The 16,627-nt window shown below is 38.2% G+C and overlaps 1 protein-coding gene across 1 annotated transcript in view; it reads left to right on the top strand.

Annotated features, from left to right (window-relative positions):
* The window catches only part of MAP2 (microtubule associated protein 2), a 136,016-nt gene extending 124,065 nt beyond the window's left edge, over window positions 1–11,951 (top strand). Inside the window, exons 12-14 of the mRNA XM_070758313.1 lie at window positions 7,806–7,887; window positions 9,469–9,581; window positions 10,997–11,951. Coding sequence (XP_070614414.1) covers window positions 7,806–7,887; window positions 9,469–9,581; window positions 10,997–11,212 — 411 coding nt within the window. The 3' untranslated portion in view covers window positions 11,213–11,951. The remainder of the gene's footprint in view (window positions 1–7,805; window positions 7,888–9,468; window positions 9,582–10,996) is intronic.
* The last annotated feature ends 4,676 nt before the right edge of the window (window positions 11,952–16,627 follow it).

The following is a 16,627-nucleotide window of genomic DNA, read 5'->3' on the forward strand; positions in this document are numbered from 1 at the left end:
ATGCAATCGGGCATTGGCTTAAAGGCCCTGTTAAAGGACTGGTTTAAAGGTGGCCAACTTGACGTCACTCACGTCAAGGGTATGGATTAGGGTTAGGGTGCCTGGCCTCTCCTCGCCTCAGAGATACAATTTCCCCTACTATTACTGAAAATCCCAAATACAGTGTATACTATTTAATTCTATGTATATATACCATACTACATATACATATTACACACAGGGACACAAAAATATACATCTACTATATAAAGCATATGTACGCACATGCACAGATAGCTCTTCTAAAATTATATACATTCAACCTCATTTACTACAAAAGGAAAAACATACTCGGAGTCTAGAAGGGAAAAAAAGATCAAAATTCAATTTTTTTTCTATCGGTTCTGCATACCTGACCAAATTTTTCTACCGGTTCTGCATATCTGACCATGCCCGTAGGAGCCCCTCACTTCATGGCATGGTACTCACTAGCCACTTTTCTGGAAATGTATTTAGTAATTCAGCATGCTTTTTCTCCTGGGATTATAAAGTAGAAATCTTATTCAGCAGCCGTAAAACTAAAAAAAATCACCTCAACTAATAGCATACTGGAGTGAAGACAAGCGAAAACCCTTAGAATTTTGTTGAAAATCTGCCCCAGATTGTGAAGAATGATGCAAATATTAGACAATTGTAAAATGTGTTTTACAACATGTATACTTAAATTTAAATATTTAAACATTTTGGAACTTTTCAATAAATCTTTCTTGGCATTTAATTATTTTCAAATAAGATTTTTATGTTGGCAGCTTCAGAATTCTGGTTGTGTCGGAGAAGAGGAATTCAGAAAAGCTTTAGAATCCCAGGAAAGATATAGCGGTGATTTCAAGGCATGGAAAATCAAATGGGATAATAAATCCAAAGTTCATAATTAGAAATAGTAACAGAATTGGAGAACAGAAGAGGGGTGTTTTCTGAATGTTAGGCAATTGTTGTATGTGGTTCCAAAAGCTCAGCTGTGCAACATTTTTTTCCAAAATAATGATTAAATAGGCAATCATTCTGCATTTTGCTTGCCAATCAAGATAAGGATATGGTCCTTCAAAAACATGGGAAGAAATACTCCATGTCTTCTCTTCTAAAATGAAACTATTGATTAGGTAAAATATATGACAGTTGAGATCCTTAATTTCATTCAAATGTATTTTAGGGTCCCCCCCCCAAAGTTAAAACCAGTTAATTTCATCTGTAGATTTTATTCAGCCCTCAGACTAGCCCAACTATTGTCCATCTTCATGATGGACGATAGCTTTCTTCTCTATGCATCTTTCCTATGTATCTTTCTCCTCCTTCTTGCTTCCCAAATGATGAAAAGCTCCTTTGAGATGTCCAGTGTTATTGGCAGTTACTCTATAGGTTAACTGTTCTGTAATTCATAAGGAAAGTCTATTTTCCATATGAGAGATTTCTTCTCTCCCCATCTTCCCTTAACAAATGCCACTTTCTCTTTTCCAAGACTGTGTGTCTCCTACTTCACAGGAGTTCCCATGACCTGTTTTGACATGCATTTTTGACATGCATTTTTGAACGCACTTGAATACAGATTTAGCACTATGTCACTACAGTCACAATTAATTAAAACCTTTTGAATACCAGTTTGTTATTATATCACAAAGGAGATGTCATATTTCTTCAGTATTTTCTTCCCATTATTCCTTAGAAGGGATTTTAAATACAGTGGAACCCCGACATAAGAGCTGCTCGACTTAAGAGCTACTCGAGATAAGAGCTGGGAGAGGAGAGACATTTTTTATTTTATTTTATTTATTACTTGGATTTGTATGCCGCCCCTCTCCGCGATACGAGCCGAGAAGAGCCGGGCTGGCTTACTTTCCTTCCTTCCCGCGCTGATGCAGAGCCACTCGAACAAAGCGTCGCGCCCCTCTGATGCTTTCGGTGGCTTCCGAAGCGACGCTGGGCTCTTTTGCCGCCAAAAGCGTCAGGGGGGCGTGACGCTTTGTTCGAGTGGCTCTGCATCAGCGCGGGAAGGAAGGAAAGTAAGCCAGCCCAGCTCTTCTCGGCTCGTATCCCGGCACTTGGTGAGTGGAGAGGCGGTCGCCTCCCCTGCCGCCCCACTCTGGGGGTCCTTGGCTTCTGCTGGGGGTGGGGGGATCCGAACGCTGTTTTGAATTTCACATTCCGAGTGGCCCAAACGCCAAAGGCGAACTTCCGCACCTCAGGAGTTAGCTCGCAAACGGCGCAGCTGTTTTAAAACATCGCTGCCGGCCTGGGGGGGGGAGAAGGAAAGGGGGGAGAGGGGGGAGAGAAAGAGAGAGGGAGAGAGAGAAAGAGAGAGGGAAAGGGGGGAGAGGGGGGAGAGAAAGAGAGAGGGATAGAAAGAGAGAGAGAGAGAGAGAGAGATGCTCAGTGAGCCTTTCTTTGAAGTTGCCTTTCTTTCTTTCTTTCTTTCTTTCTTTCTCTCTCTCTCTCTTTCTTTTTCTCTCTTGCTCTCTTGCTCTTTCATTCTTTTTTCTTTCTCTTTCTTTCTTTCTCTTTCTTTCTTTCTTTCTTTCTTTCTCTTGCTTTCTTTCTTTCTCTTGCTTTCTCTCCTTCCTTCCCTCCTTCCATTTCTTTCATTCTCCCTCTCTATTTTTATTTCTCTTTCATTTTCTTTCTTTCTCTCTTGCTTGCTTTCTTTCTTGCTCTTTTTCTTTCTCTCTTTTACCTTCCCTTCCTCTATTTCTTGCTTTCCTTTTCCTTCCTCCCTTCTTTCCTCCCTCTACAGGATTGGGTGGCAGTGAAGTTACTCTCCCATTTCATAAGTTTCCTTGCTTCCTTCCTCTGTTCCTGTCCCTTCACCCTTTCACCCTTTCTTTCTTTCTTCCTTTCTTTCTTCCTTCCTTTCTTTCTTTCCTTCCTTCCTTTCCTCCCTCCATTTCTTGCTTTCCTTTTCCTTCCCCCCTTCTTTCCTCCCTCTACAGGATTGGGTGGCAGTGAAGTTGAATAAATAACTACAGTTTAATGAATAAAAATAAAAGTTTGCCATGTTGATTGTTTTGGGTAAAAAGAGGAAGGGAAGGGAAGCTCTCAGCTTATCATCTTATTAATAAGTAAAGTTACATTTATTCTTGCAATGTCTTTTTGCATAATTTAGACTAACTTTGTGAGTTTTTTGAGGGCTGGAACCAATAAAAATTATTTACATTAATTCCTATGGGGAAAAGTCGTTCGAGATAAGAGCTGCTCGACTTAAGAGCGCAGGTCCGGAACGAATTAAACTCGTATCTCGAGGTACCACTGTATATGTATATACTGTATATATGGCCAGATAAATTGATGGATTTTCTTTTTTCTTTTTAGTTTTTTATTTCTATTCCGATACAGATACCTTTTACATATTTATCATCTCATTTCTCATTTCATTCTTTTACGAAATCTTTTTACATATACAGTGGTACCTCTAGTTAAGAACTGAATTCATTCCGTGACCAGGTTCTTAAATAGAAAAGTTTGTAAGTAGAAGCAATTTTTCCCATAGGAATCAATGTAAAAGCAAATAATGCATGAAAACCCATTAAGAAAGAAAGAAAAGCTCAGAATTTGGGTGGGAGGAGGAGGAGGACAGTCACTGCCGAAGGAAGAAGGTGAGGTGAGGGGAATCAAAAAAATCCAAAACTTTAAGGCTTTAAAAAAAAGAGGGACTCTGAGATGGTGAGGAGGAGCACGTGCCTTCCATACACCCAGCGCAAGGCTGCCTCCCATACACTGCGCCAGAGAGAGAAACCCAGGGGCAATGGCAGGAAACTGGGAATTTTTTCCGGGCTCGGGTTCTTAGGTAGAAAAGACTCTTCGTAAGAAGAGATAAAAAAATCTTGAATAGCGTTCTTAGATAGAGGTACCACTGTATTCTGTATTTATTTTCTTGTTTTGTTTGTTCAAGGTTGGTTTTTTTAACCATCCTCCCTTCCCATCCAATATAGCCCTTTCTTCTTACCTACCCTTCACCTTTCTCTTTCTAAACCTACTTCCCCTCCTTTTCTCCTTCTCCTGTTCCCTACTTCCCCTCCTGCTCTCTCTACTCACTCTCTTCTCCTCTGGATGGATGGATTTTCAAAGCACCAGACACATGTAGGGAAAAGTAAACACTAGCAATGTGTTATTGTTTTGTTTGCATAGTAGGGATTATGGATTTTTTGTATATTCACAGTTCAAACCTTTTGGATTAGTGATATCTATGGGTTTAAGAGTATTAAACACTTTTCTCAGTTTGGAGATTGGTTTACAGTCTCTACAGGATCTAGATACTCAAAAAATGTGGATAATGGGCATTATTATAGGTATCAACATGTCTAAAGTAGTAAGGACAAATCAGAATGTTCTTCTACTTGGAAAATGGATGGACAAAGGATCTGAAGAGTTCAAAATCACCCTGAGGAGAATAAGCTTGGAAAGCTATTTCCAAATAAATACTTTTTCTCAATCACTATTCTCAGATGTGCTGGTTTGTCACTTCAAGGTTAGGCACAGCCAGTTGTTTTATATACAGTGGTACCTCTACCTAAGAACGCCTCTACTTACAAACTTTTCTAGATAAGAACCGGGTGTTCAAGATTTTTTTTTGCCACTTACAAACTGGAGCCTCCGAAACTGTAACCAGAAAAGGCAGGGAGAAGCCTCTGGGGGGGGGGGAATCATGTAGGTTCCAAAAGGGTATAAGGGGTGTGCAAGAGACACTGTGTGGTTTGGGAAGGTTGTGCAGGATTATGCAAGAAGCTTCTCATAGATTGGGAAGGGTGTGCAGGAGGAAGCACTGTGTAGGTCAGGAGGAGGTGCAAGAGGTGCCATGCAGATGAAGGAGGGTGCATCAGAATGCGTGGGAGATGTGCACATCAGGGAGGATGTGCAGGGAGATGTGAGAGGCAGGAGTCATTGAGAATGCCTAAGCAACTCTGTGCAGATTGTTTTGTTTGTTTGTTTGTTTGTTTGTCTGTCTGTCTGTCTGTCTGTCTGTCTGTCTGTCTTTATTTATTTATTTATTTATTTATTTATTTATTTATTTATTTATTTATTTATTTATTTATTTATTTATTTGGATTTAGATTGGGGGGGAGGGCATGAGAGTTGCCACTTGGGTGAGAAAAGGATGCACAGGGGGTATAGGTAGATGTGAGGGAATATGGAAGTGATCAGCACAGTGCACGTACAGAGGGGCTGAGGTGGGTGCATGGCGGGGCGGGGGGTTTCCAACTTGCTGGTGATTTGCTCCCTCCTGCACTGTGTGGCATGCACGCACATGCACAGTAATAAAAAATCTGGGGGGGGGGACGGAGTCCAAAAAAATGATGATGAACATATGCACGGTGCCAGAACTCTGCTCTTGCGCATGCTCAGAAAGAAAAATAAAATTAAAATAATTAAAAAATTAATTTTTTTTTAAAAAAGGTACCCGTAGACCAGCACAGAACAATCTGGCTTGGTGACATCTAAATGACATCACCAGCAGTCACTACCGGTTTGGGTGAAGCAGTCTAAACCGGGAGGAACCCACCTCTGGTGCATAGGTGGAGCAGATTTACTCCAGTGATTTGCAATCTTCTCTGCTGGCTTTCCCTTTGACTTTCATCAGAAACCAGCATGGAAGGTTGAAAATGGCAATCATGTAACTGTGGGGCATTTTGCATTTGATGATCAGTGCATGCGAGTTGCTAAGCACCCAGATTGTGATCACGGTGCTGCTGGGATGGCTAATACTCTGAGGACTACTTGCAACTACTATTAATTCAGGGCTATTGTAACTCCAAACAACTGCTGAATGAATGGTCACAAATATGACCCCAGGCAGTTAACATATACAAACAATATAAAATGGTATTAACAAAGAGTAAAATATATAGAGATTATCAAATATAAATCCAAACAGAATTAATAAAAGCCTCAGTCATCTAAACTCCAACCTCTGTGCTGCGGAACACATCCAACTCTTCAATGTTTTCCAAAACATAGATAGATGCCCACATAAAACCAAGGATAACAATCCCCCAAATCTTTACATTTTCCCACAAGATTGGGCAGGCAATCTTTGGGAATTTTTGTGGAACATTCTAATGTTTTTTCACCAATAGTCCTTTTTCTAACAGATAATTTTCCAATGATCTTTTCCAACAGATCGTTCGCATGGGAACGATCTATTATTCAGGGAATCATCCTTTGTGGTATCTTATTCTGACTCTTTATTTTGATGCTCTTGCACACTTTTGTAACCCAAAATAGTCATGAACAAATCTTTCTGCCTTCTGGGCCTGTTTTGAGTATGCCTCGTGTTCCATCTTCTATACATATTTATTCATATAAAAACCTGGCACAAAGCTACCTATTATCATTGTACCATGACGCTTTATGTTGAATGGTAATAATATATTGATATGTTGTTCATTAATTAATGTGATTATTCTTTGTTAACATATTCCGGCAACTGATTTTGAGATGCATACAGAATACATAGATGGACCATGTTTGAGGAAGATAGTATATTTGTACAAGATGCTGGTTGGTTAGTCTGCAGTCTGGCACAGCCAGACCTTAAAGTGTAGTTTTGCACCCTGATTTTCAGGATCACAAATACCAAAGAATATGCTTAATAGTAAGTTAATTCCAATTCCTTTTAGGTTAGGATTTTAAGCAAGAAGATTGATTTTAGCGATGTACACTCCAGATGTGGTTCAAGAGATAACATCAATCATTCAGCAGGGGGAGGAAACGTAAGTAGAGGTAGTAGCTAACTACCTCCAGGTGACTGGGGAACCTATGCTATATGAACTAGGCTAGCCCTTTAATCCTCTACAAAGATTGCTTCTCTTCTTGCTAATGCTTCACACATTAACTTGGTCTAGTAAAGTATCATCTTTGTGTGCTGAGTGGTATATCCATTCTTCATCAAAAAACCAAAAGTTTCACTCAGAAGGACAAGAGCACTGATGTAATGACTAATTGCTTTGATTCTTCTGAGCTCCATCATTAATCAAAGCTTGAAAGAAAAATGAAAAAGAGTCTTACAAGTCCTGAGTTCTGAAGAAATAATGATGCTTGGTTAAAGTGTCAGGTACATTGTCACTGATTCAGAGGGAAAAGAAATGGATTGATCACTCATTGGTCCTAATCTTACCAGATGGCATTCATAGCCACTGAGCGATGCATGTTAACTAGTTGTAAGATGCTTTCACTTCACAGTGGGAGATATGTGAATCTAGGGCTATCTTAGGAGTCATTTGCCCAATTGTATGTTTTGATCCTTTGAGCAAACTTGTTCCAAGCCATCTAGTGAACACAGATATCTGAAACAGATATTTTGCCATATTTGACATGTCAAAATTATAAGATGACATTTCCACTAATATTTCTCAGTAGACAACGAAGCTTATGAAATAATCTAGGAAGAGAAACTTGTCCTGAGCAGAAAGTCGGGCAATGAAAATAAAACATCCTTGATTACCTAAGGAAAATGGAAGCGTTAAAAGACACACTTTAACACACAGCACTGAGGCAAATCTTATCTTCATCTTTAAAAATAATCACACTTTCATGATTAATAACCTTACCTATCAATGAAAGATATTAAATGATTCCACTAATTTACTCTTCCAATGGGACGTTTGCTGTATTAACCTGGATATTCTTTTCTTTGTACCATTATTTCTTTCTAATATTCTGCCTTTTTCAAACTAACCTTTTCTATTTTTGTTCCTTTTGCCTACAGATATAAAATGCATCTTTTTCTGTGTCTATAGCTCTCTATAAACATACAGATATATTTTGTATATTTTAAACAGGTGCAAATTGTAACCAAGAAGATAGACTTGAGTCATGTGACTTCTAAATGTGGTTCCCTGAAGAATATCCGTCATAGGCCAGGTAATGGTAAGATTTTCCAGAGGCAAAATAGAATTTCTATAAACTTCTACAGTTACATTTCTAGGCATATTCTTCATTTCAAAACCATGTCTAGATTATTGGGGAAAATTGCATCCTCTATTTCCCTAATATCTGATCTGTTGCCATTACTACATGGCAGGGTAGGAGGAAGGCAGGGAAGGAGGTCTCTAGCCAAGCGTATCCATCGACCCAACTCACGAAAGTGAGATGGGAAGAAGATGAGCAGTGCAGGAGCACTCATAACAAAAAGCCCCGAGGGAGTAGATTGGTCATAACTACTTCTCAGTGCATTCTTTGAGGAATTTATGATTGTGAAAATTTAACATTGGTTTTAGTTTCATGTACTTAATTAGAGGAAGGTTGACTACACCAGTCTGGTAATTAGTCAAATGTGTGCTGAGAAAATCATATAAACAATATACAGTGGTGGTGGGGATATTTAGTCAGACACCAATTGTGCAATTTCTCTCACTTAAAAAGATGGAAGAGGCCTGTAATTGACATCATACGTAGACCTCAATTATGAGAGACAACATGAGGAAATACATCCAGAAAATCACACTGTCTGATTTGGAACGGATTTATTTACAAATTATAGTGAAAAATAAGTACAGTATTTGAACAGTTCATCTCAATACTTTGTTATATACTGCATGTATATCACACTTCAAAGGGATGACAGAAATTTGCAAAATTGTGACAAAATGCCTATTGATTATTAGTTAAAATAGGGTAAGGTATGACTTGGCAGTTTAAGATATTAACTAAAAATATTTTAAATAAAAACCTCTATTATTACTGTTGCAAGTATCTCCATGTAACTTTTCAATGTCCTTTTAAAATCTGTACAGGCCTCATCATCATTCACACCAGGATGTTATCCCAAATAATTCTGAACAAAGATTTTTTCATTGGTGTCCTGGCCATCTGGGAACTAATTGGCCAAGTCACTGTTTTTGTTAACAGAGAACATCCTAGCCCAATCAGGATCACATCAACCTAGTGTGGTTGCAAGGAGATGTAGTCCAAAAATGCCCAGAAGATGTAGAAGCAGTACCACAGAAGCACCTCAGTTTTATGATGGCTGAATTTAAATAATATGCTGGAGTATGGCGAAGGTCATTTATTCTTAACCAAGCCATTGCTATAATATGTAGTTATGGTTTTCCTTATTAACCAGTGAAACCACTGACCTGGGTTTAGAGGGCACTAAACCAAACCACAAACTGTTCTAGTGTTTTATACAAATCTGTGAAAATCCACCAATTCCTGTATATCTCAGATTCCATTTGTATGGCAGATACATCTCATTTTAGCTAATAATAGTCATATTTTCTAGTCATGAGTCCGACTGCTATAAAAGTTTTGTCTACAATTATGTGGATTGTGTATCAATGTTTATTTCTCTTTTGTTGTGTTCTCATCATATGCTAAATATTTTTTTTTCAGTTTGAAGTGCATAATAATCAGTTACACAGGAGGTTTAAATGCTATTTAAATCCTAGATCCAGAGGAACAGTGCTCTTCTAATGCATTTTTCCCTTCCCCCATAACTTATAGGAGGGGGTCGAGTGAAAATCGAAAGTGTGAAACTGGATTTTAAAGAAAAGGCCCATGCCAAGGTTGGCTCACTTGACAATGCTCACCATGTGCCTGGAGGAGGTAATATCAAGGTAAGACGTCAAGGGTTATAAACCTGACAGCCTGTCAATATATTAATTTAATGGATTATCTATCCTTTTGTTTAGTATTTTGGAATTGGAATTCTGGAGTTTTTCACAGTCCTATAGGTAAAATGACAGTGATAGAGGTTCCTACTACCCATTAGACTTGAGTTAACTGTTTGGCTCTTCCTTCAGAGGAGACTTGCAAGAACAGGGAGATTCCCAAGGGTGAAAAGTCCCATCTTATACCATATCCAAGTTCCAGAGATTTCCTGCCTCCTCTATGAAGTCAAAGCTTTCAGACTCTATCTTCAATGCACAGTTGATTTTATTTCTGTCCACTGTCCCATTTGGCACATTCAAGAAAAGAAACTCCCAGCTTTTTAGGCTAGCTTTATTGAAAAATCCATCTAGGCACAGCAGAAGCAAAGTCATTTCTGCAATTTTCCCGTAAAAACCCACATAGCTAACTCCCATTTTCCCTTCCGGGCCGTCCACAGTTCATAGTTCACCAATTGAATTCAGTTCTTTTGCTTTGGGAAAGCTGTCTGCTTCGGTCAAAACATTCTTCATTATTTGGCCTTGTTAGATAATGTCTCTCCAGCAACAGACGGTTCACTTGCATTCCACAGCCTCTCTCTACCCTTAGGAATTCACCCCTACCCACCCCATCACTGTTTGGCAAAGCTGCGAGCAAAAGCAGGTGCAGGCAACTATGGAGTCAAGTCAGGTTTGACACTTTCCTTTTTGTTATGGAATTCATTACAATTCTTTTTTAATATTCCTATTTTTTTTCTTAAAAATCTCATGTTAAATACAGAAATTTAACAAAAGTTTATTTACTTCTCCCCCTTTTAAATCTCCTCAGGGGGAACCATTTTTACATATTTATTTTTTATGTTCATATGAACCTCATTTTGATTTTTCTCATTAACTACACTGTATAAATTGGAGCATTTGTTTTACGATCTAAACAAAAAAATAAAATATTATTTAAATCAATGTTTCAATCTTTTTAAAAGGAGTATGCAGAATGTCGAAAGAGTACAAATTATCTTTAAAAAAATATTTTAGCCCAGGGAATCTGTCATGAATTAAACTATAATTAAATTAATTTGAAAAGTCCCGATCAACAAAACTTAGCTTATACTCCAACATTTCTCACATGATTGTTGCACATATCTTCATTTTCATTTAAGTTCTGCAGTAAGAGATTTCTGGTGATGAAATCAGGACATCTTCACAAAGAGGTTGGGCAAAAGACATAACTGTAATCTGCTTTTGAAGTTTGACCAGGGAAGATTGCCACCCTAGAAAATATTGAGATAATTTTTCCAAGGAAATTAAAGAGAAATTGGTCTCAGAGGAGCTTCATACCTCTGTAGTTCCTGCATTTTATTTTTGCACCTTCCCTCCTTGCACAGATTGACAGCCAGAAACTCAATTTCCGAGAGCACGCAAAGGCCCGTGTGGACCATGGCGCTGAAATCATCACTCAATCTCCTGGCCGATCAAGTGTGGCTTCCCCTCGGAGGCTCAGCAACGTCTCCTCCTCCGGCAGCATCAACCTGCTTGAATCTCCTCAACTTGCCACCCTGGCTGAAGATGTCACTGCAGCCCTCGCTAAACAGGGCTTATGAATTTGCTTTGTTAGCAGTGTTTGAAGTTACAATATTTAGGCATGATTTCTTGCCAGGAATGGGCTCTGAGCAGGTGTTAACATTCATTATTTACTATGTCTAAAATTAAGTCACATCCCAAGACTGTAGTAATCATAAAATAAAAACTGGGGGAAAGATCCATATAGATGCAAAAACTGGCCTGATTTCCAATTACAGCAGGAAGATCTTGGCTTTTCTATGGGTACAATTGCAGTATATTACATTGGACAATTATTGTTGCTCTGCTCTGTCTTGCATGGAGTATGTACTATGATAACAATGCATTTTGACCTTCCATGTGCCTGAAGGCCATCCACTACTTTTTGAAGAGCCTTGTTCAATCCCTTGAGTTGCTCATTTGACCGTTTTGTTGATGGATGGAATGAAGAAGCATCTCCACTTGTAATTTATCAACAGGTTAATTTAAACAGGAGAGTCTGAGGATCATGCAGAAGGGCAAATATAGTGATGTCAACACTTCAGAAAGGGTGGGGTTATTTTATATATATGGGTAGAAGAAAGAGGCAATTAAGTTATTAACGTTGTGGAAGTTGGATGATTATGTCAGTGTATAGCTGATTACAATAAATTATTTAACTAATAATTAAGTAAGTAGTGGGGGAAAATCATATGAGCTGTACCGGGGAAGCAACTTTTTTTTTCTTTTTTAAAACAGTTACTGAAATTAAGCTATGGAGTTATGTCAGATTAGAATATTAGTTAAGCATCTAGGTTTGTGTCTTCACTACTGGTTTCATGTCCTCTCCCATTTGTTCGATACAGTATATTATATATATATATATATATATATATATATATATATATATATATATATATATATATATATATATATAAAAATGTGTGGCCATTTGTGATACCCCCCCCCCTCATACTTGAATATTCTAATTCTTTATTCACAGTATCTGTGTCTTTTGCACCCTTTGGTGTTGCAATTTTAGGTCTGTAAAAGTAGATGTTAGCAGGGATTTTATTTCCCTTTTCAACCTTTTACAAATACAAAAAAAAAGTTTAGCATGAAATTGCTTTCTGTAACATCTCAAAATGTGACCCTGTTTAGTGCCAGATGCAAGTCTCTTCTGTGATACTGAAAAAAGTCTTCTTTCTTTCTACCTATCTTTCTTTTCTTTGCCATTACTGACTTTATGTATTACTTATCTTTCCTCCTTTCTTCCTGCTTTCCTGCCTTCCTTCCTGCCCTCCCTCTCTCTCCAAAATTATAGTTTTGAATTCAATATTTTAAATATATAATTTAAAACAACGATTTTGTTCTACCTTAAAAAGACACTGAGGTACAAGTGATATTTTAAAATTATTTATTTTTTCTTTTGCTAAAGTTGAAATTCAAGAAACAAGGAGTCTTCTCAGAAGTTATTCCATTTCTACAAATTACATCTTTGCATTGATGTACTTTGGCACCTCAGTAGAACAAGGCTCTAGAGAGTTTCATTCATAACATATATTGATTCCTGATATGTAAGCTCCCTAGGTAGGATAACCAAGGTGATGGACTGATAATCTTCAGAAACAATATAAAAAGTATATGAAAGTGTTTCTAATAAAAGAAAGGGCACTTAACTTGGAGTGTATGGATTGGATTTATACCATTACTACATGGAAATTAAAAGAATACACAGGATGGTCTGGTAATGTGATGCATAAGTAGACCACTGTCTACTCATGTAATATATGCTAGTTTTGACTACATGATAATAATTGTTCCCTATTTTACTCTGCAGTTTTATGGCATTTTCCTTAAAATCACATATATTACATTTGCATGTTCTCAAACTGACCTGTATGTAAATGGTTCATTAGGATGGCTTTGTGTGTTGGAAACTGTTGGACAAGGGCTACCTCTTAAACATTTTAATTTACCTAGTGTGTCTCAAGAATGATGCTTCAATTATTTTCAAAGAAAAACATCAGCAATGCAAACAAGAGGCTCATATCACCATCAAAGCTAACAAATGTATCACTGCATAAGATGCATGGAGCTGGCTCTCATTAGATGAATTTATTAGATGCACAAATGTGATTCTTCGCACTTCTCTGGAATGGTTTTGTAATAGGAATAGGGTTAAATTGGATCTTATTTTTTTTAAAAGAGCCTTTAATGTCAAGCTCTTATTTGTAAATGAACAGGAACAAGTAAATCTATATACTTGTTCAGATAATATGAGGATAGACTAATGCATAAATAGTCTGATAGGTTACATCTTAGAAGCTGCCTCATGTTAAGATCCTACTGCTTATAATGCGGTTGTGTAGGCTTTTTCTTTTAAAGTTAGCCTGCAGTCAAGAGGACTGTTTTGCTCTGTGATTGTTTTATAACTCTATGAAGTTCAAACACAACATTGATTACAGATCTAAGAATACCCCTGCTGGGTCAGAACAAGAGAACAAATATTGCTGTGGGCTCATGCCGCTGCTTTAAAAAAAAATTAAGAAGTCAAAAAGAGCAGTATTTTTAATGAAATGTTGTCACTCTGACTCTGTGCTGTGGATTCCTGCAGAAGCCTCTCTTGAGTTTTTATGTCTTTCTCCAATCTTAGAGCAAAAGAGAATCCAAGGCTCTACTGAACCTGAAGTGGGCAATGCTAAGTGTCAGCCAGTCAGAACAGTGTTTAATCGGTGACTATTTTGTAATCTGCTTTTTTGAGATATAAACACATTCTAGATGATAAAGTTGCTTACCAAGCATACGTGTCCAAAGTCATTAATTTCATGTTGCAGTTTTATCTTATCTTGAAGCTAAGTCCTTGTAATCATAATTGTCTTTCCATAGAAAGAATAGCAGACATTGAGGAACTTATACAAGTCAAAGAGCCAGAAGGGAACCATGCTGTAATATAAGAAATGCATGTACTATGTTACAGGACTCTAGATTTTTACTAGGGCAAGGACAGGCATTGCCTGACTAGTAATCCCACTGAAATTTTAACTGCCAACTGTAGGCTTGATTTAAAAACTAACAGCACAATGTAAGCCCCGTAAGGGATGTGGTCACACAAAACATTGGATCATTTCTGCAGAAATTCTTCTTTGTTTGTTCCCTATTAAAGATAATTAAAGCTGTTAAGGCATGACACCATAACTTTGACTAGTAAGATCTGTGGTCAAGAATAATAATCTAATATGCATTTAGCAATTCACAGCAAAGGTGAGCAAAAAGTATGTAACAAAAGCTATGTACTAAAGCTGACCCATAACAAGACAGGATCCCCTCCTCTGCCTTCAATACTATAGTGTTGGGCGAACCTAGGCATGAAAGCAGTAGTATGCTGCAGCTGGCTTGTACCAGTTTGCAAGAACTGAATATTAAATTTTCTGGAATTTTGCAAGCCAGACAAGAGGAGAGTAGTGCTGCAATGCATAATACACTGATCAGCTGTTTGATAGCAGCTAGCAGAGTCAGTTGTCACACATTGCTGAGCATTTCACTGCATGAACAGCATGGAAGAGGCTACAGAGGTTGTTCCTATCAACTCTGGACCAAACCAGCCTTGCTTACTAGATGGTACATAACTGTGAATGTGTGCGTGCATATCTGTACCCATACACACACACCTACATGATGTGCATTTATAATTACAACTCTCCCTTCCTTCCGGCTGTTTGTAAATGAGTCTCTTTGCTAAGAGAATATCCAAAAGGGATCAATATGTATTATCACAACAGACATGCTAGGGGTTTTCCTATTTTACTAGGGTACTAAAATTCCTTCCAAATGTATTAAGAGTGAAATAGTAAACCAAATTATCAGATAAATCCAGGCTCGTGATTTATGATGGGCAACTGCAATGCAACACAACACATCCTGAGTACACTATTGCTGTTCCCTAGAATGAGGAAAATGAGAGTTGCTGAGCCTTAAGAAGATCACTATGCAAAGTTGGTTGGTCATCAACAGCTTTTTTTTAAAGATGTAAACAATTCCAGAAATGTTTATTGGGGAAAAAAATAGCAAATTGCTTCCATATTGTTGTCCCCCCCCAAACAAATACCCCAACTCCCAGGAAATCACCAACAGCACAATTTAGAGGAGACTGCATTGATCACTACTAATAAAATAATCAAGCAAAGTTCCTTATATTAAAACATTATTACTTTGCAAATTTGGTAAGGTCAAATCTAGTAATCACTTCAACTTTAGCAAAGAGAAATACAAAATCATTTTCAGAGTGCTGGGATTTTCTCTCTCTCTCTCTCTCTCTCTCTCTCTCTCTCTCTCTCTCTCTCTCTCTCTCTCTCTCTCTCTCTCAAGATATACTGTAGGCTGTGAGAAAGCCTGTGGAATTCTTTCCTTTCCTGGTAATTCTAGAGCCTGTTATCATAAAAGCGGCATTTCTTGAATGACTGGTGGTAGGTAGTTCATGTTTTTCAATCCAACTTGCAGTTGTATTTGTTGCTGTATAGTGATTGTTTTGCAAAATAAAATCGCTTGTCATCAACTTGCTTGCATCCCAAGTTTCTTTTTCTCCATTATATCCTTTGCTGTTCCACACTGCAATATTAGGATATTGGCCTAAAGAAAGGAGTCTCCCATGTCTCCTCTGGGAAAGAATGATGGGAAATTTCTTTCTCCTAGAAAGTCATGGCAATAGCAATAGAACTTATACTTATAAATTGGTTTACAGTGCTTTACAGCCTCCTCTAAGCAGTTTACAGAGTCAGCATATTGCTCTCATTAATCTGGGTCCTCATTTTACCTTCCTTTGAATGGATGTCCAAGTGCTGCCTCTATGTTGGTTGAGGCAGGCAGGATTCCCTTGAGTACCACTTGTTGGGGGTCAAGGGAAAGGGAGGGTCTTGTCTTCTCTTTCTGCTCAAGATCCCCATGGACAATTGGTGGACCACTGTGTGACACAGAATGCTGGACTCGATGGGCTTTGGCCTGATTCAGCATGGCTCTTCTTATGTTCTTATGAAGGATGGAAGTCAGCTGAGTCAACCTTGAGTCTGGTGAGATTCAAACTGTCAATTTGCAGGCAGCCAGCAGGCAGCAGAAGTAGCCTGCAGTACAGTGCCATCATGGCTCATAATATAACTTGATGTGTCTATTTGCTTCTTGAACCTCGCAGGTTCTAACCAATCAAGCTAAATGTTTGTGTTTAATACATGACAGATATTTTAGAGGCATGTATGCACTTCCTAGTGACATTCCAATAATGGTACATGATAGGAAGTGATGATATTCATCCATCGTGTTTGAGGAGGATCTTGACATCTATGGGCTGTACACGATGTGTCTGAAGGTGGCTGTCAAGACTTGCGCATGAATTGGATTAAAGTGAGGGAGAGGTGCATATAGTCAGCCTCACTCTCTCTTCCCAAACTCCATCTTGCTTCACTAGCAGGACAACAGTCGAGGCA

This window comes from Erythrolamprus reginae, chromosome 1 (assembly GCF_031021105.1).
Source record: "Erythrolamprus reginae isolate rEryReg1 chromosome 1, rEryReg1.hap1, whole genome shotgun sequence".
Lineage (NCBI taxonomy): Eukaryota > Metazoa > Chordata > Lepidosauria > Squamata > Dipsadidae > Erythrolamprus > Erythrolamprus reginae.